The sequence below is a fragment of the Ursus maritimus genome, unplaced genomic scaffold (genome assembly GCF_017311325.1).
Source record: "Ursus maritimus isolate PB19 unplaced genomic scaffold, ASM1731132v1 scaffold_14, whole genome shotgun sequence".
NCBI lineage: Eukaryota > Metazoa > Chordata > Mammalia > Carnivora > Ursidae > Ursus > Ursus maritimus.
This window is the reverse complement of record NW_024423786.1, coordinates 36561001-36581845: the sequence shown is the minus strand read 5'-3', so window position 1 is coordinate 36581845 and position 20845 is coordinate 36561001. Positions and strand designations below refer to the sequence as shown.

The window sequence follows — 20845 nt, the reverse complement described above, 5'->3', positions numbered from 1 at the left end:
AACCATATTTGATAGTTCTCTCTTCTGACAGCACACTAAAACTAAAGTGTTACTTTTTGGTTTTGGGGTTTTTTTTTTTTCTTTTTTTTACAACCTGTATGTATTAGGACAGATGTAACAAGAGACAATATCAACATTTTATAAGCTACAATTCAGAAGAGCACCTACAACTACCGTAGCAGATTACAGAAGGGTGAATGTAAGCTCCAGCGAAGCAGGCTAAGAACACACAGCACCAGGGACTAGGCAACTGTAGGTAGACAAGAAAGAGTCAAATGAAAAGATTTGCTGGAAACATTTAGGAAGCATTTAGGTCAGACCGTTGGCTCCTCCACTCCAGACCCCCAGGCAATTATCCCATCCCTTCCCCTACAAAAGATGAGAGGATTTATCCTCCAGAGCAGATCAGAGACAAGAGATCCTGGGCCAGGAGGGCACGGGAGCTGCTGAGAGCATACATGCAAAAAAACCAAACAGGGTTTTGCAGATGGAATGCTGAGAGGTCCAGCCCTTGACTCTACCCTCCAGGCAGACGGAGAAATATATGGTCATATGACAAGCCCAAGAAGAAACACAGGAAGATATGGATTTAGGTGTCCCCGACAAACGGCCAGCCAGATCCCACCCTAAAAAAGAAGTTCAAGGTTGACAAGTCCCACCCACATGCACAGAGCTTCCACTCGGCTTTATCTTTCAGTCCCCCCATTCTTAAACATGAGCAAATCACCAAGCATTACCAGACATCTAAAAATATGAAGGCTAGGGACCAAAGCAGACAAAACAACAAAGTGGAGAAAACTTTTTATGCAAGAAGAAAATTTCCCAAAAGGCAGGGGTAGTTAACATCCCCTGAGTGATAAAAACTACCACATCTTTAAAACAAGAATAGTATGCTATTAAAAATAAATATTCAGAGACCAGAAAGAGCTCTGGAAAATTTTAAAAATGTGATAATAAAAATTACAAACTCTAAAGAAGGGCTGAAAGATAAAGTTTAGGAAATCTTTCATCAAGCAAAGCAAAAAGATTAAGAAACAGAAAACAGGAGAAAAAGGTAAGAAAAGTAGAGGTCTGATCCAGAGGGCCAACATACAAATAAAAGTACTTCCAGAAGAAGAGAAGAGAGAAAATGCAAGGGAGGAAATCAAAGAAGAGGTCCAAGAGCACTTCCCAGTGCAGAGAGGAACGATGTCTAGAGAGAACGTGCTGGCCGAGAACCCAGCAAGTGAATGAAGACGGGCCAACAGGCCACACTGCGGCTCAGCTAGGAAACGTGGTGGCAAAGCTTCTATAACCTTCCAGGGACAGAGTACAAGGCAAATCATCTATGAAAGACCAAGAATAAGGACAGGTTTCAATTTCTCGACAGCTTCGGTAGAAGGTAGAAAACAACTAAATGATGTTTCCAAGATGCTCAGTTAAAGTAACTTCGGACCTAAAAGTCCACATTGAGCCAAACCATCAGTCAAGTTAACAGAATGAAGACGTTTTCAAACATGCCAAGTCTATAAAAATTTACCTCTTGCATCTCATTTCAGGAAGCTACTGGGAGATGGGCTCCAACCAAATAAGGGAATAAACCAAGAAAGAGGAGGCAGCCAGACATACAAAACAGGAATCTTAAATCTTAAGAAAGGGGAGAGGCAAATCCCTGAGTGACACTGAAAGGCAGTCCCCAGGACTAAAATCTCACGGCAAGCCTGGTGAGCAAGCAACCTGTCTGGGGAGACAGAGAATGGAGGTTGCTAAGAGGGATGTCTCTAAGAAAAATATTAGAAATGACAAAGTTCCTACACCAAGGTTATCTGAGTGGTTGCGGACTTGAGGAAAAGAGAATGTGTCTATGGAATATCCTGTACTTTAACCTTCTACCCTAAAATACAAAGAAAGAGCTGTAACTAGAAAAAACGAACAGGTCTAGTTGGACCAAAGAGACTTCCGGGAAATGCTCCAGAACAGCTATGCAGGCATTCGCTCCCAACACGGGACTGTGACTCAGGCCCAGGCGCTTGTGTTCTTCATAGTCCTGTCGCTCAGGGCCCACCCTCACGGCGGATGGGGCCAAAGCAGCAGGTGCTCAGGGCGGAACCTCAGACACCTGCAGAAGTGGTTGGCGGCACAGCCTTTTCTTGGTCTTCCTGGGCTCCTGTCAGTGAGACAGCGGCCTTCCTCTACCATACACCCACAGAAAATGATAGCTGCTGCTGACAATAATCAACGGGAGTCACTGGAAAACCGCTGCTAAAACAGGTGTGGGCAAGAGGAGTGTGAAAGGATAGGGGAAGGAAAAGTAATTACAAACTGACAAGGGGTTGCACTCGTCCTGTTTCAGAGCATCAGAGATCTCACTGCACTAGAAACCCCAAGAGCACGGCATGTACACAGGTAGACAGGGTACATGTTTACTCTGTGTTAAACCAGTTGACAATCCACATGCAAAGGAAAAGCCTTACCAGAAGATTAAAAAATGAATGCATTTTTAATACATCTTAAGTTAAAATAGACTGTTCCGTCAAAAGATGATTCCCTGATTTAGCTGACTTTCAATTAACCCACTAATACTCCATCTGAGAGTCAGGTAAGGGAACTTCTGCATATGTTATTAGCGTCTCCTCACTCCTCAAATAAACTCTAAGCTTCATAAAGGTGTTGGGGGGGATCACAGACTTCCTGATGTGATTGCCTTTGTGGAACAGTTATGAGAAGCTACTGGAAGGTATGGGAAGAACTAGCAATAGAAACGAAGAAAATTAAGCTATGAAGGGGCACCTGGATGGCTCAGTAGATTAAGCGTCCGACTCTTGATCTCGGGGTCCTCAGAGGGGAATCTGCTTAAGGATTCTCTCTCTCTCTCTCCTCTTCTGTCCCTCCCCCTGCTCATGTTCTCTCTCTCTCTCAAATAAATAAATCTTAAAAAAAATTAAGCTATGAAAAACAAGGCAATTATTAACTTGAGGACAAATGAAAAAGAGAAAATCATAAACTAATGCAGTGCCCAGTTGTGAATAATATATGAATGCATATCATAGCGTAAATACTCAATTCGGACTTAACCCAACTGTAATATAACTCTAATAGGAAGAAGAGGGGGGTAAGACAGAGGAGAAAGGTAATATAAAATAGCTAAGTGCTCATTTACCATAACATACAACCAACAGACATGTCTAAAATTAGTGACTTGAAAGATAGCAGCATACTATTTTGAAAATGATTTAAGTATAAATACCAGAACAACAGTGAGAACAACCGGAATGAGCACTCCTGGAAAGGGAGACCACAGAAAGGGATAGGGCAGGGACCTGTTGTTTTACATTGTAAGCTTTTTACTGCTATTTGGTGTTGTAAACCGTATGCATGTAGTATTTTCACAGAAGTATTTTAAATAAGTTTAATGATTTCTTCCACTTAATATTTAAACATTTTTTCCTATTTTTAAACAATGAAAGATAATTACGAGCTAAAAAAAATGCACGATTTCAACTAAATAAAAAAACTGATAAACTTTAAAAACCAATTAAATCAACAAATTAACTTCTGTAGTAAATGACTTTTTTCCCTGGACCATTTTATTATATTCGGCAAGATGTTCATTTGGGTTGAGCGAGAGGACTGAGTGATAGCCACATGGGCATGGGAGGCACAGCAGTGCCCGGCAGGCCCAGGGCGCGGCGACGAGGGAGCGGGGTTCTCACCGGAGGAAAGCACCTCTGGGGAGCAGCTTCAGCACCACACTGTTTGAGGTAGTCGGCCCAATCGAAGTCCTGGCCCGCGTAGCCTGAATAAGGACACAAAGACAATGATTCACAGCCCACGTGCCTGCCCGGCTCTTCCATTCTGCCAGGTGTCCACCCACCACTTCTCATTTGCTAATGTGAAGACTTTGCTCATTTTTGGGAGGATGAAAAACAACCAATAAATCCAAAGCATCGTTCATGTTATAAAACAGAGCATCTCTGGTCAACCACAGCAATATAATAAAATTCCTCAGATACATTTTTTAAACTTTCAAGTTTCAAACTACGCATTTATCTTCAACACTATTTTATATGATTAGCTGCTGGCAGTTTACCGGAAGAACTGAAGACATTTATGACTGGGTTTCATTTGTACTAATAAATCCAGTCTTACTATCCCCACTCTATTCCAAGTTAGGCTCTCAAGGAAGAGACAGCAGATCATCTTTTTCCTCCCCCGAAGCTATGCCCTCACACAGCTTAGCCACACCTGACACAATGCTCTCAGCACTGTTTTCAGACTCATGTTCTACAGAACCGCAAGGCTCTTATAACCTCAATCATGAATTCCTTTCGTAAGAAGAGTTGAGCTTAATGGCCTCCTTCAGTCCAGCATGGCTCCCGGTAGAGGCCTCTCAGACCTGACGTCCTGGCCGCACCATCTGCCCAGCTGCCCCGCTGTTTCGGAGCAGCCCTCCCGGCCGCACGGAGCAGAGCACCTCACAGGCACACGGCAGCCTACTACGCCACCGGGCAGCCACACGAGCTCTGCAGTCCCTCCTCTGCCCAACTCAAACTGGCACCAAGCTCTCCCCCGGCTCCACCTCACAGTAAATTAGCTGCCATTTTCAGTGACATAATCCACTACTTTCCTCCTATTTACAGGGACAGATGCGTTGTTTATAACAATGCTGAAAGCTCCAATATCTTTAATAATTGTTTTTCCTTTTCACATAAAGGCAGCTGGTAAGATAAAGAACTTGGGATGTCCAGAGCCTTCCAGCAAAGCAAGAACTTCCTCCCGCAGGGGTGCGCCCTCCTGCCACCACCACCAGGCAGGCAGGCCCACTCTCTGTTCACTGATGGAGAACGGTGGGGGCTCCAGGACTGTTCTCCCCTACCTGCTCCTTGCCGGAACTGCCGTACTCACTTTTGTCTCCCCGGTGACAGACAAGCCCAATGCCTAGCTCATAGCAAACATTCCACAGATGTTCGTTGAATGAATGGAGGCTGAATAAACAGCAAAAGGGCCTGAGTTTATGACTCTTGTTAACAGAGAAGAGTACTTCTAGCCCAGTGTTCCAGCACTTACCACTTAGAAAGTGAAGCTGTGTTCACCAAAAGCCTACTAGTAAAGGACACACAGACTGCCAAATAATCTGATGTGCTGATACAAAAGTCGGATAAGCATTTGACATGTCCAGATATTGGAAGTTTAAAAATACTAAAAATTTCAGTCAAGGTCAACTACCATCATATTTAAGAACTTTGATTAAAGGACCAGAGATTATATTTTGCAGGGGCACCTGGGTAACTCATTCAGTTAAGCACCCGACTCTTGATATAGGCTCAGGGCATGATCTCAGGGTCATGAGATCGAGACCCATGTGGGCCCTGCACGGGGTGTGGAGCCCGCTTGAGAGTCTCTCTCTCCCTCTGCCCCTCCTCCTACCCCCACCATGCTCTCTCTAAATAAATAAAATCTTAAAAAAAAAAAAAAAAAGATTATATTTTGCAAAGTTACCAACACCAGGAAAATGAGTTGCTGCTTTCCTACCTACAGCTTCTCTGAGTCCTGCTCTTAATCATAAACCTTCCTCTGAAGTCTGAGCGCCTCACTCCAAGGGGATGCCCAGAAACCTAAAAATCACAGCTATCTGCCTCCGACCTCCCAGCTCTGGTACTGAGGCCTTCTCTCATACGCCAGCTCCTGACACTCCCTGGGTGTCCTACCCTCACTCCTCTGTGCCCTCACAACAGACACAGGAGGGAGCGAACTAGGAAGCCACATGAAACCCCAGGCTGTTCTAAAGACATATTTGTCAAGGTAGGAGGACAGAACATACCCAATAGTTTTTGAGCTTAACTTATAACTTGCCAATACGTAAATATATGGAATCAAGGCCTTCATTTATACTTGTCTTGGGACCCAAAAATGTTAAGGACAGGCTGGAGCAATGAGGAGAGAGAGAGACAAAGACGCAGGTGATGTTGTCCGCGATGAACAACTCAGAACAGAACAACTACCTACCAGGAGGGGGGCTGATGTGTAAACCATTCTTCAGACTCCACTGCACGGGGAAAATACCAGGACTGTCAGCATGACACACGAAAGATCGTCGTGCGTGATTCTCTGGTCGCAAATCATCCATTTCCACAAGGAAGTACTTCTCATCAAAAACCTGCACATACAATCGAACAGACAACACAAATGGTTTATGTGCAGGTACGAAAGGACACACGTGTGTACACCATTTCCTTGGAGTAGGCAAACAGGTCACAAAACTGCATAGCCACAGTGGGTATGAATAATAACGCTAAGCACTCAATAAATGGTACCTATGCGTCAGGCACTGTTTTAATTAAATGCTTTTCAGGCATTAACTCAGTTTTAACCTTCCTTACAACATAATAAGGTACGTACCATCATCAACCCCATTTTGCAGATAAGGAAACTAGATCTAAAAAGAGGTTAAACAATTTGCCCCATTTTATCCAGCAAGAAAGTAGCAGAACCTGGGTTCAAATCTAAATATTTGGGCTCCAAACGAAATTTAGTTTAGGCCGAGTGAGGAGTCCACCAAAACTTGTACATCAGCTTTCTGGATCCTAGCCTAGTTTCAAATGCCAAAAAGGTTTTATTAACCTGCTTCGACTCCTTGCCACCCCACGGCCCTTCAGACTCCAGAAAGGGCCTTCTGACCCCACTGCAGGTTCAGAATCCCTCCCTGTTCTCAGAGTAATCTTCTCCTAAGGCAAAAAAAAAAAAAAATTAAATCTCAATAGGTCAGACAATTCGGCGTCCAAGCGACCACTCCTCTAGTCACACTTGTCTTCTGGCTCTACTCTGGGTAAACAGGCCTCTGCTCTAGTCCTGAACTAACCCCTTGTCTTGTGCCTCAGTATCAGAAACAGAGTTACCAGGGCCTGACAACCTGCCCAGCTCCTGTGCTTACTCTCAATAGGAGCCTTCCTTTTGTCAGCCTTCCAAGAGATTGGAGTCTGAGTCTGAACTCTGGACTACATTCTGGAGCAATCCTGCACACATCTCATGATCATCTGCCCCGCCCCCAGCTGCCCCATCCCCACTGAGCCCTGCATCTGGGTGGACACTGACACTGTCACCTGTGCCCAGACTTCTCAGACACCGTGGCCTGCATAAGTCCCCTCTAGTTATCTGCCTCAACGCCTGCCCCAAAGACCACGCCCCACTACTCTTGGCACCCAAGCTTTGGTGGGCTGGGGTGACCAGGCCCAGAAGGAGGAATGGGCCACAGAGAGCTAGACTGTACAAATACAAAATGCGCACAGAAGTCATTGTAGCCTCACAGCTTAGGAGAAACACGGCTCAGATTAGCAGAGCTGAAGATCAAAACTCTAGCCACTTTCCTAAACCAGGCATCCTGACAGGTATTCGTACCAAAAGAGCTGCCCCCATTTTACCTTAACAACTGTAGCCGGAGAGATCCCAAAAGGAGACCAGGGGTCCACAGCTTCCAACTTCATATTTACAGAGAACGAATGAGTGCTAATCACTTGTTTGTCCTGAAATGCAAACACCAAGAGGGAATAAAAATACAATATTTTCACATTTATTTTATACTCATATATAGCTGAACACTACTCTTAATCAATTGAAATAGAACTGTATATTTAATTGTATATTTTCTTTCCTGCAAAAAATTATTCAGAAACAAAAACACAGGAAGTACTCCTACTCTCTGTATTTGGAACACAAAGACCATCTGGAGGAAAACAAGTTTATTTTATAACGAGTTGGGACTATGTAGTTAAGAGTGGAAAAGAAAAGACTCAAATTCTTTAAGAGAATGTTGGGAGAAAACCTAGACTACGTTTACAAGAAAAACAGGATACCCATCACTCCAGCCTTCAAACCTCTTACCTCCTTCAGACACCCCAGCAATTCTCACTGACCCCCAGGGTTACTGTCTGCTCTGTGCCTGACCCTACTGTGCGAAGGTGAGCACCTTCTGTCCCGTTCTGTTTTTACCTTAAATAAGTATGATGGCAATGGCTCTTCCTCCTCCTCTTTCACTTTGGCCAAGATCTCTTGCCACTCAGCTTCATTTTTCAGATGCCGGATGGCTTTTGTAAAATAAGACAGGACATTTTAAATGAGAACGTACACACTTTGTATCTGTTCGGATAGCATTCACGTAAACAGGACACTTTCCATGGGGAAAAGAAAGGGCTCTGGCACACTTACACCATCTTCATTCACAGAGCCTGCACCTTAACTCAGCACTTTGTCCCCTCTGTTCAGAGCCTGGGGAGGAGGCCTGGGGAAAATTCCCACAGCAAGATCATAAGGACTGCTGCAGGCCGCAGAATAATACAACACCCAAACTGAAGCACAGAAGAGGAGGCGCAAAGTGCTTTAAACAGTAACTCCAGTTTTGAGATTGTTATTTCTTCTAATCAACAATTCACTTTGAACCATGACCTACCCTAAGACCTATCCTACTCGTATACCTATCTAAATGCTACCTAGAAAATTTTTCTTCAATTTTGGTAAGGGGTCAGTAAGAGTTGGGGCAGGAGTCCATAAGGCACAGCAAGATGTGTGGCAAATTACTAAATTAATAAGCCAAAAGAAAAATAGGCACTTAATCAAATATATATTTTTTGGAATATCTCTATTACACTTGTAATATGCAGAGTAATAAATTTTTCAGTCTCATCAACATTAGTAAAAACCTAACAATAATGTAACAGTTAAAAGAAAAATGTTATATTACTCTTCACCTAATGGGGGCTGAAGCTCATATCCCTGTTGAGCAGCCCAACCAGCGTGATGAAGAAATGGATCCAAGTAATACAACCAGTGCTCAAAATTGTCAGAGCTTTCAAGTCCTTCATAACGCAGCTTCAGCCGTCCCCCAATGTTTTCTACTACGGTAACAATCCAAGTGCTTAACGAGTCCCGGAAAGCTTGGCATTCGAGCCTGGAGCCCGGAGCAATGAGATCTAAAGGATTCCTCCCGTTGCGGAGCTGTAGGCGCAAGAGGTGAAAACGATTATGAGAAGCTCACAGAGTATTTTAAAAAGGCAAGCTGTAAAGGATCTCCAATGAGCCTTTACATTTCTACCCACTCAAAGCCGTGACACTGAAAGGCCAAATATCATACAAGTCTCCATAGTATTATTTCTGGATGACATGAAAATGTTTATCTTAAAGAAAATTCTACTTACAACGCAATGAAACTATTCTAACAGACCTCTGTCTCTAGGGCTATGTTGTATAGTTTCATCTAGTAAAAAATTTTAAATTATCATCATTACTTAGTCTGACTGTAAAAGCAAATATGGTCACCATTAAACGAAAAATCAAGCATGACAAAAGTCAAAATCCCCCACAATCCCACCTCCGAGAAAGAACCATGATAAACACTTTGGCACCCACTCTGAGACTGGTTTTTCTACACAGAAGTCAACATCTACCTGTGTCTGTCTCTCTCATGTTTTTTGAAAAAAGGGGCCACTGTATACTCTTTTCCTATTCGTGTTTGCCACTTAATACATCACAGCTATCTTTCTATTATAGCACATACAAATCTTTATTCTTTTATACTATTAATTGATATTCTGTGTTATAAATGGGCAGTAATTTATCCACTTATCTACTGATGGCACTTCAGTTGTTTCTGACTCATTTCACAACAATATTCCTATGAACACAGTGTTTTGATTATGCTAATGGAATGGAAAAGTTTAACTATCACTCTAGATACATATTAAAAGCTACCACAGGGGTGTCTGGGTGGCTCAGTGGGTTAAGTGTCTGCTTTCGGCTCAGGTCATAATCCCACAGTCCTGGGATCAATCCGGCATCAGGCTCCCTGCTCAGCAGGGAGTCTGCTTCTCCTTCTCCCTCTGTCCATCCCAAGCTCGCACTCTCGCTCTCAAATAAAATCTTTTTTAAAAAAGCTACAATAAAGAATAAAAGGGAATGCTGATTCCAATATCATGACTTAACCATTTCTTAATATTCAAACTTACATTTTTCCCTAATAAGAATTGCTCTGTGACATTTACATATTCAAATGTATGCAAAAGACCATACGAACAAATGGAGGAACACGTTCACAGCTAAAAATCAGGATGGCAGAATCAAGGTCAACATAGAGCTGGATATCTATTAAATCATTTGTTCATGATTTCATTCATTCATTAAAATTTTACCGTGTGTTTGTTTAGTGTGTGCCAGGCCCTGGCTAAGCATAATGAAATGAGTCAGAGGATAAAATATAAAGGTCAGCTGGAAATAGAGTATTTACCAATCGAGTTTTAAAGGGGAATGTAAATGGATCACAGAATGAGATGTAAGAGTCAAAAGCATAAAACACGTAGAAAATACAGCAGTAAATCTTTGTAACCTTGCGTTAAACAAAGCCTAATTAGATATGACACCAAAAGTACAAGTAACAACAACAAAATAAACTGGACTACATCAAAATAAACTTTTGTGCTGTAAACAGTATCATTAAGAAAGTGAAAAGAGAGTTCACAAAATATTTGGAAATCGTATCTGACCTGGACTTGTTATCAGATATAAGGAACTCTTACAATTCTATAATAAAAAGACAACCCATTTTAAAAATGGGCAAAGACATTTCCCCAAAGAAGATATACAAATGGCAAACAGTACAGAAAAAGATACTTAACATCATTTGTCATTAGGAAAATGCAAATCAAAATGAGAAACTGCTTCATATTCACTAGCACAGCTATAACCAAAAGAGAGTAACAAGTGCTGGCAAAAATGTAGAGAGATTGGAATGTTCATACATTGCATTTCACATATGCCACAAAGAATGTAACTGGTATGACAGAAAGTGACAAAATATAACTTAGAAATGTCATAACCAATAAACTGATTTTGCAAAAACAAGAAATCTATATTATACTCACTAACAAGCTTAAAAGCTACACTAATTTAAAAGGACTGTTGAAGGCAGGTGGGTGGTAAGAATACAATGAGTCCACTGTCTTCTGAGCAAAAGAAAACGGGGTCTCAAGTCTCCTGGGGTGAGAGTTACAAATTCCTGAAGTGGAATCAACACCTGCTCAGAGACAGAGACCTCAAAAGGCTCCATTTTCCAACTTCATAAAAGAACCTGGAAAACTAGATTGTTATGTGTTAGCAACAAATTCAGAACATTTTAGGCACTATGTAAGGCACCAGTTGGCAACCTCTGAGGATAAGTTTAAACCCACTGATACCCTTTGTCTATGTCTGTAGTACCAATGCTTATTTGCTTTAGAGTGATAAAGGAGCAATCAATTTTAAGGTTCCAGGACAGGAAATACCACTGAAGAGGAGAAGGGTTTTCCACACTGATTCTGCCAGCAATAATACTCACGCCTTCTAGCAGCGGAACAGGAGGGCTACACGCTCCCATCAGGGTCTGCCGCAGAAACTCATCCCAATCAGACACTTTATCTCTGATACCTAGATGAGGGAATAAATGAGTGATCACTCATAATGCAGCTACAGAATACAGAGAAACTAAACTCAACCAAATACAGAGAAGTTAAACCAGAGAAAGTGATGTAGAGATGCATTTGTACTTTCAACATCTGAGTCCAACATATTACTTCTTTCAGAACTTAAAAAAAATCCCTTTCTAGATAGATCTACTTCCCAATTAGTTTAATAAGAGGTATACACAAAACAAAGAGAATACAGTAACAGGGAGTTGGGCCCCATTTTTTTTTAAAGATTTTATTTATTTACTTATTTGAGAGAGAGAGAGACAGAGTAAAAGCAGGGAGGAAAGGAAGAAGCAGACTCCCCGCTGAGCAAAGAGCCCAACGTGAAACTCGATCCCAGGACCTAGGGATCATAACCTTACCTGAAGGCAGACACTTAACCGACTGAGCCACCCAGGTGCCCCAGGTGGGCCCAATTTTATCCAAAACTTAACTTTTTTTTTTCTTTTTTTACGATGGAAATCCTCAAATTTATATAAAAGTAGAGAAAAGAGTATGATAACCCCATGTACCCCAGCCTCAACAACTGTCACTTCATGGTCAGTCTTCCCAGGAGTTGTTGGCAAACTACAACCTGGGGGCTAACTTCGGCCTACTGTATATTTTTATAATTAAAGTTTTACTGGAACACAGTCATGCCCATTTGTTTTCACATGGTCTGTGGCTGCTTTATACCACAAAGGTAGCATTAGGTAGCTGTTACAGGGATCACATGGCCTGTAAAGCCTAACATATTTACTCTCTGGTTCTTTACAGATATTTTGCCAAACCTGATGATCTATACCCTCACACAGCCCACCCCACCCAACCACAGATTATTTAAAAGCCAATTCCTAATATCATATAATTTTATCAGATAATTTCACCCAGTTTAATCTCAGTATGTATTTCTAAAGATTTTTATTTATATATTTAAGAGAGAGAAAGAGTGCACAAGAGGGGAAAGGTCAGAGGAAAAGGGCAGAGGGAGAGGGAGAGAGAGAATCTCAAGCAGACTCCCCACTGAGTGCAGAGCCTGACGTGGGGCTCGATCCCACGACCCATGAGATCATCACCTGAGCTGAAGTCACAAGTAGGACGCTTAACCGACTGAGTCACCCAGGCGCCCCAGTATGTATTTCTAAAAGAAAATAACTCTTTATATAAGCACAATATCACACCTTTAAAAATTAACAATAATTCTTCAATAAAAAATATCTAGTCCATGTTTAAATTTCCCCAAATGTCTCATAAATGGTTTTTCCAATTTGCTTGGTCAAATCAGGATCCCAATGAGGTACATATACTGCAAATGGCTGATATACTGCTCAATTCTCTTTTGATCCACATGCTCTTTCTCCCCCACCATCTCCCCACTCTCTCTTTCTAGCAGCGTATTTGCTGCTGAGAGAGAGCCTTTTGTCTGTTTAGAGTTCTTCTGAGTCTCCTTTTACTGGCTGCCTCCCTGTCAGTGATAACCAGCTGTTCCACTGACCTCTGTATTTTCTATGAATCAATATTAAGGGCTATAGGCTTGATCGAACTCAGATCTCTCTTTTGGGGGGCCATCGAGAATAGTCCGTAAGTGGAGTTGTAACCTTCTATCACGTCCATCAAGAAGCACATTGAGTCTGGTTGTCTCTTCTTTTGTGGTGACAGCAGCTTTTAATGGTCATGTCATAGATACACTGCTTCATTAGGGACTAAAAATGGTGATTTTTTCCATCATCCTTTTTTTGTTGTTGTTGTTTACTAACCAAAATATTCTATAAAGAAAATTTTCACTTCTTCAACTACTTCATTACCTTGAGGTGTAGTTCACAGAAAAGAGCCAGGATATCTGTTTGATTCTCTTTATCTTTCCCTGTATTTACCAATCTTCAATTTCATCAGCAGGTTCCCTCACACCCTTCAAAAGCAACCAGTGAGAGTTCTGTGTACAAGTCTCACTAGGAAATTATTGACTAAATCACATATGACCTGTTCCAGGCCATTGCAGCTATTGTCCTACTGATGGTCAACCATCCTGTCTTTAACCAGAGGGACTCTCTTTCGACATGACCGTAGTAAACAGTCACTGACATCCTTCTTACTTTTGGTATGAACGGTGTCCCAGGCTCACTCAGCTCGTACCCTTCCCGCCCGAATCCAGGAATCGGCTCCTTCTCCAAGGAGCTCTAACTTATTCGGGTGAAATGGTATTCAGAGGTCATAATTAGGGTGCTGAGGGTGCTCATTTGTTTATATTCTTTAACTGTTTGTGTTTGTAGGCCTTCTCAGTATCTAGAACTAAGAAATATCTTCTCTCTTTTTAAGATATAAATCACATCAGTTCATACTAATACTTCCAATTCAAATTCATGAAGACAGTGTTTCTACTTAACTTCACTTACCCAACTTCTGTTTCCTTTCTTTCCTGCTGAAAACCCTAGCTCTCACACATTTCATTATGACTTGATCCCACAACACCCAAATATTATTTCAAAATAACATCAACTCTGCCACTAACAATGATTACTGAAAATAGCTTACTTTTGATGTTGTTGTTATGTTATATCCCTATTAGGGATGTACATTTAAATTACTGTATCTGAAAGCCAATGAAATAGAAATAGTTCTTTGAGTGGTCACTTCACAATCTCCATACAGTTACATTTTTATGCTGCTTTTTTGTTTTTTAGAAATTTCTTTAAAATTTTATAGTCACATAAAATACATAGTTCAAAATTCAAATCTACAAAATAGGTACATTCAGAAAATCTAGCTTCTATCCCTCTCCCCCTCTTCATTCCATTTCCTTCCTTCCCCACAAGATTTTAAGAAAATCTTTCTTAAAGATTTTATTTGTTTATTTGAGAGAGAGAGAGAGGGAGTAAGAGAGAGAGCACGTGAGCGTGAATGGGGGAAGGAGCAGAGGGAGAGGGAGAAGCAGGCTCCCCACTGAGCAGAGAGTCCAAGGCAAGGACTCCATCCCAGGACCCTGAGATCATGACCTGAGGCGAAGGCAGCCGCTAAGGCAGCCGTTTAACTGACCGTGCCACCCAGGCACATCCCCACACAGGAAACTTTTTCAATAGACTTCTTTTATTTTTTTTTAAATGAACTTCACATATACACATTCATATGCTCCCCCTCTCCTTCATTCTTTATACATTTTTCTTTTTTCATAAAACAAGGCTATCCAGGAAAACAGCCCCTGACTGTAGTAGATGGTCCCCATTTCTTCTTACCATGCACTGCAGCTTTTATCGTTACAAAGCACCCTTTCCTCTCATAATGCTTTCTGATCTGAATTCTGCCTTTATGAAATACCACTGACACTCCTACTTTCTTTTCTATTTGTTCTGATTTTTATATATCTTTGTCCATCCTTGTATTTTAACCCTTTCCGAATCTCTCCATTAGCTGGGTCTCCTGTACGTAGCATAGAAGTGGGTTTTGCTTTCTGAGTTAACCTGAACTATTCTTTTACTTTTAATAGAAGACTAAGCCCATTAACATCTGTTGATATAAGCAATAGGTATGCCCTCAATTTTGTCATACTGTTAAATATCATATAGGTCATTGATGTGTGTGTGTGTGTGTGTGTGTGCACAGTCTCCCACTATGTGAACTATTTTAATTGAACATACACTTTTTAAAATCTATCTTTTGGCAGTTAGAAAGGTTTGTGGTTTTATTCTTCTGGTTACCTTAGTATATACTAATACCTTTACATAACACTTTAGTTCTATCTTTGGATTATTTTCCATTTCTTTGTTCTATAAACAGTACTAACATTAGCCAAAACCTCTTTTCTCTCCTCTTCTTCACCGTCTCATTTCAGGTAATGTCTTTTACTCTCAATTAACATTTAAAAGGTAATTAGTTTAAAAAAATAAAAAATAAAAGGTAATGAGTTTACTCTGCAGTAAAGCTGGGTTTTTGAAAAGGCAGCATGAGCTTTACCACTATACACACGCGCCCTCCCCCTCTGCTGCCTCACATTTTTATAGTTACACTGTATCTACACTGTCAGATTATGTAGCCATTATGTACTACACTGTGTCCTTTGTAACCTTCATTTAGTTCCAAGTTCTACAGCTACACATATATTTAATGTCTCATTAACAGTTCTTATGCTGATGTCTCTTCATTCACTTGGTTTTCTAAAGCTCAGTCCCCAGGGGATGTCTTAGCAAGGGCTCATAGGAACACTGTTCCTGAATCTTCACATCTTCTAACAGTCTGCTTATGGCCTTTATACCTGCAGTTCAGTGTAGCCTCATGTAAAACCCCTGTCTCATAGAATCTTTCACTAAATTTCTTAACCCTTACCCTACGATCTTTTATCATAAAGCACTACTGCCAAATAGTCTCGTGACAATCCTTCCTCTTCAAGAAATTTAGATCTTTTGGGCACCTGGGTGGCTCAGATGGTTAAGCATCTGCCTTTGGCTCAGGTCATGATCTCAGGGTCCTGCGATCGAGCCCTGCCTAAGTCTCCCTGCTCGGCGGGGAGTCTGCTTCTCCCTCTGCCCCTCCTTCCTGCTCCTGCTCTCTTTCTCTCAAATAAATAAATACTTTAAAAAAAACAAAGTTCAGGTGTCACTAGAATGCACTTTGATATAGCTATTCTCACTTGATTTTCCTGTGTGCAAAGTGAACCCTTCCTTAATGTATCTCTCCCACTTTATTTCAGTCAAGCTTTCTTGAATGAAAGTTTGTTTCACTTGTTGTGGTTTTCTTCAGGGACTTTACCCCAAGTCTCTTCTCTTTCCTCATTCCTTTTTTATTTTAAAATTTTTCTTCCTTTTCATCTTCCATTTCTCTTCAGATACCATCCATGGTAGATTTGTTCCTGTGTTCACTTAAACTTAGTCTTCATTTCTAATATTTTTTCATTTCTAGTTCTTGCCTAACTCCTACTTTTGCTCTTTTCAAATCTCCCTTTTCTCCATCTCATTTCTGAATTTTTATAAATTTTATTTATACTTTTTCTCACTGCTTCTATCATTGTTACCACTTTCTTTTAGTTGGTTTTGAAATGTTTTTCTGTGAGACAATGTTCAAGTCTTTTGCGGTTGTTTCTCTGGAATGATTTTATTCCGCCCCCCTCGCCTCGCTCTCCCTCTTGCTCTTTCATTATAATACCCTTGTATTCAACTAAACTCATTTAAAATAGATGCGTTTTCCTGGACTCTTACAATGAGATGGTAGGCCAGTAGCTTCGCGTCTCTAGAGCTTCCTCTTACAATGTTTTTTCACAAAACATGTAAAATACGGCAGCTAGGGGCTACTGCGTGGCTCACTTGGTTAACTGTCTGACTCTCGGTTTCAGCTCAGGTCCTGATCTCAAGGTCCTGGGATCAAGTCCCATGTCAGGCTCTGCGCTCAGCTTGGGATTCTCTCTCCCTCTGCCACCCAACCCCCCATTCTCTCTCTCTCAAAATAAATAAATAAATCTTAAAAACAAAAAACAAAACTCAAAACAACAAAAAGGCCACTAGAAGCCCACAGACCCCCAAGGACCCTAACACCTAAATCTTCATTTCAAAACACCATTCTTCACCAAAACAATCCAGGACTTCTTGGAGAAATGGCTGATTTCAGGGAGGAGCTTCTTGAGCCAAAACGTAAAAAACTACTAAAAGAATGTTGGGAATGATGGGAACATAACAAAGGACATATGAGCCAGCTTAAAGGGGTGCCCACTTGCCAAATCCAGGACAATGTGAGCATCAAAATAAATAATGACAGTAAAGGATTATAACCCATTGAGTAAAATGGTAAGAATCATGAGTCTACCCTGACTTACATACATAAACGTATGTATGTAATGGGGGAAAAGGAAAGCTTTCTTGTAGCCTATCATGAAATGTCGACAGAATTAGAAAATACTGTTTGGTAAACATTAGAGTAATAATTGCTTCAGATAAAAATGATCAATCAGTGCTAAAAACAGGGGGTAAAAGTTTGAAGAGTGATGAGATATTTACATTATCTCAAAGTATCTCCCTACAAGATACTTGTTAATTTAGAGGTATAAAAGTAATTTTACGGTGGAAAAACCTGGCATACACCAAATTAATCAAGTGATAAAAGTTAATACCACCAGTTACAGGACAAAACAACAGCACGTGTGTCCTATAATGACTGATGCCCTAGAAGGACAGAGAGTCACTTCTGCATTTTTCCTACCAAAAGTGCACAATCTGAGTCTAAGGAAACATCAGACAAACCCAAACTGTGGGACATTCTAAAAGAATAATTGGCTTGTACTCTTCAAAAACATCAACACCAAGAAAGACAAAGAAAGGTTAAGGAAACTTTTAAAAAGACATGACAATCAAACGCAATGTATGATACTGGACTGAATCTTGGACCAGGAAAATAAACAAGGCATAATCAACATTATTGGGAAAATTGGCCTGTAACTTTCAAAAATGTCGAAGTCATGAAAGTCAAAGACTGAGAAACTGTTCCAAATTAAAGGAATCTTATGAGACATGACAACTGAATGCAACACATGATCTGGGATTTCCTTTTACTATAAAAACATCTGGGTAAAAACTAAATAAGATCTACACATTAAATAATAGTGCTATATCAATTTCCTTATTTTGTTACGTTACTGTGCTGATGAGTGTCCTTACAAGTACATTAAGGTCTGAGTACAAGGGCATCATACCTACAACCGACTCTCAAATGGTTCACTGAAAAATCGTGCGCCTGTGTGTGTGAGAAGCAGAGGGAAGGAGGGAGAAGGATGAATAACATAAATTTGATAAAACATCAACATTTAGGGAAACTTAGCAAAAAGTCTCTAAGAATTTTCTATGCTATTTTTGTAACTTTTCTGTAAATCTGAAATTATATCCAAGTAAGAAGTTGAAAGAAAAACATATAAGCTCTGGTATTTTCTTAAACCTGAAGCCTTCTTTCCCTTTCTCCACCTTTACATGACTTTCCTCCTCCTTCTGTCCTACTTAATTTGGATTCTACTCCCAGTAAGGCTTTTCCCTGGAAGGGGACTTCAGTTGACTCATTTTAAGAATTCATAGGTCCCAGATCACCTAGGGGTGAGAAGACGGAGGACAATAAAACCAGAAGAGAATCCACAGCACAGCAATCTGGCCCAATGTACTTCAAGACAAACAGACCAACAAGTCCCAAACTCCGAGAACCTCACGGTTTTACAGGATGATAAGCAACTGATGCTCCCTAGGAGTATGGTAAAAACCCCAGGTTTTATGAAGCCCAAAAATAATTCTTAAAGATAGGGAAATGTGCATTATTCCTTATCAATATTTTCATTCAAAATGCTCACCCCAGAAAGTTAGAAAAACCTATGTGCATGGGAGAACGAAAACCTCAAGTTGTGGACACAGCAGTACCATATCACATCTCGACAGCAAGTATTTTATTACCTTCTGGGGCTTCGAGGGTCTTCCTATTCTGCTCACACCACCCAATGGGGTAGAGGTCAGCCTTCCTGATGTCACACCAGAAGTCGGCCCTCCGGTCCTCGCCGTAACCATCGTAGCGGAGAAGCAGCAACTGCTCACAGGTGGTGATGATGGTGGCAACCCAGTAGGTTTCAGGGTCTGTTTTCACAGCCACCTCCAGTTTCATCCCAGGAGCAAATCCATTTTGCAAACGTGTGTCCACCTGAACAGGGAAATGTTACTAACCACCAGATAAGTATCTCAAATGAGTATTTCTTTAGCCAACATTCTTTTTAAGACTTACAATTCTGAAGCACTAAATGAAATAAAACCTTCTCAAGGGAAACCTTAGAAACTCCATTCTAACTCACAGCAGTGATCCAAACGAAACCGGGAGCAGCATGCTGCTCGGTTCCAGCCGACTCCAAAGGAATTTTAGTAGAACTCAGTCTTTTTCACCAAAGCAGCCTACTATGATTACAGAAAATGTTTTCTATTAAGTATATAAATCATTAAATGTTCACCATTTTAATAACTTTCAGCACATTATGTTTTCAAGAGTGATTTCTCCATTCTTCAAAAAAATTTATGAAGCTAAAAAAGGGGAAGGACAAAAGCAGCTCAAAATGGTTATTATAAATTAGTATAACAATGTACCGTATGTAGGGAGCACACCTCCCAGTTTCCCTGAAACAGTCTATGTTTACACCTGTTATCCTTAAATAATAATTAATAATGCCCTGTTTTTCTCTCCAAGTGTCCTAATTCAGATGATAAATTACATGGTCGCAAAGGTGAGCAATTCCGGAACTACTTCATGTGTGTAATACATATATTGTGGGAAATGAGAGCCACGTTTCTCACTGTTGGAGAAAGAAGTGAAAACAAGGGAAGAGCAGACTATCATGAACCTTGTGGTGGTGAGCTGGAAAATCAGCAGTGTCAGAATGACATAATGACAGACAGAAACTAGTACAGATGTGCACGTATGTGTGTGCTGATACATTTCCCAGCTCTGTGAATTGACAGGGACTATAAGCAATGATACTCATCAGCAATAAGCAAACTTACTGTACAAATTCTTGATTTATAAATGCTATCCTCCAATAAAAAAAGAACATGGGCTCCATGGAGAAATAAGTGATTCCAATTCTGGAGTAGGGAAAACACAGTAAGCTCCTGGAAGATCTCGTGATGCCAGAGAGTAAGAAAATGCTCCAAAAATGATGGGGGCATTTGGAAAGGACATGGGAGCCAACCAGAAAGATCCCCCAGTGTTCATATTAGGGACAATTTGAGCAATAAGATGAAAAAGATTAATGGATTATAACCCATAGATTTAAACAATATCCAGGAGTCCATCCTGTAAAAAATAATTAACAAAGAAGGGATAGATCCTTAGAGTAAAAGACCAATTAATAAATACAGAGAAAAATGACAGAAACAGAAAACCAGGGGCACCTGGGTGAGTCAGTCGGTTAAGCGTCTGCCTTCGGCTCAGGTCATGATCCCAGGGTCCTGGGATCGAGTCTCACATTGGGCTCCCTGCTCAGCAGGGAGTCTGCTCCTCCCTCTCTCTCTGCCCCTCGCCCAGCTTGTGCTCTCTCTTGTTCACTCTCTTTCTCTCAAATAAATGAATAAATAAATCTTAAAAAAACCAAAAAACAGAAAACCACCATTAGACGACAAACCATAGAAATAAACACTGTAGGCAAGAATCATGGATCAGCGCTAAAATGACTATGATATTTACATAATCACAACGGTTCTCCTACAAGTTTCTTACATAATTCCAAAGGGGAATACTACTGTAACATCATAATGAAGAAATATGGCAGACATCACCTTAACTAGCTGATGAAAGTTAACATCACCAGTTTAAAACATCAGTATTGTATACGCTTGATATCATAGAGTAAGAAAAGCACATATCATTTCTATGAAATTCTTCCCAAATCTTTTTTTTTTTAA

At 40.7% G+C, this 20845-nt stretch overlaps 1 protein-coding gene across 6 annotated transcripts in view; it reads right to left on the bottom strand.

Moving 5' to 3' along the window:
* Positions 1 to 20845, bottom strand: part of SFMBT1 (Scm like with four mbt domains 1) — a 121821-nt gene that overhangs the window by 19874 nt on the left and 81102 nt on the right. For all 6 annotated transcript variants that reach the window (XM_040628691.1, XM_040628692.1, XM_040628693.1 and 3 more), the window contains 7 exons: positions 18857 to 19097; positions 11339 to 11427; positions 8721 to 8967; positions 7966 to 8060; positions 7398 to 7499; positions 5986 to 6136; positions 3693 to 3775 (listed from right to left, as the gene is read on the bottom strand). In XM_040628691.1, the coding sequence (XP_040484625.1) occupies positions 3693 to 3775; positions 5986 to 6136; positions 7398 to 7499; positions 7966 to 8060; positions 8721 to 8967; positions 11339 to 11427; positions 18857 to 19097 (1008 nt within the window). The remainder of the gene's footprint in view (positions 1 to 3692; positions 3776 to 5985; positions 6137 to 7397; positions 7500 to 7965; positions 8061 to 8720; positions 8968 to 11338; positions 11428 to 18856; positions 19098 to 20845) is intronic.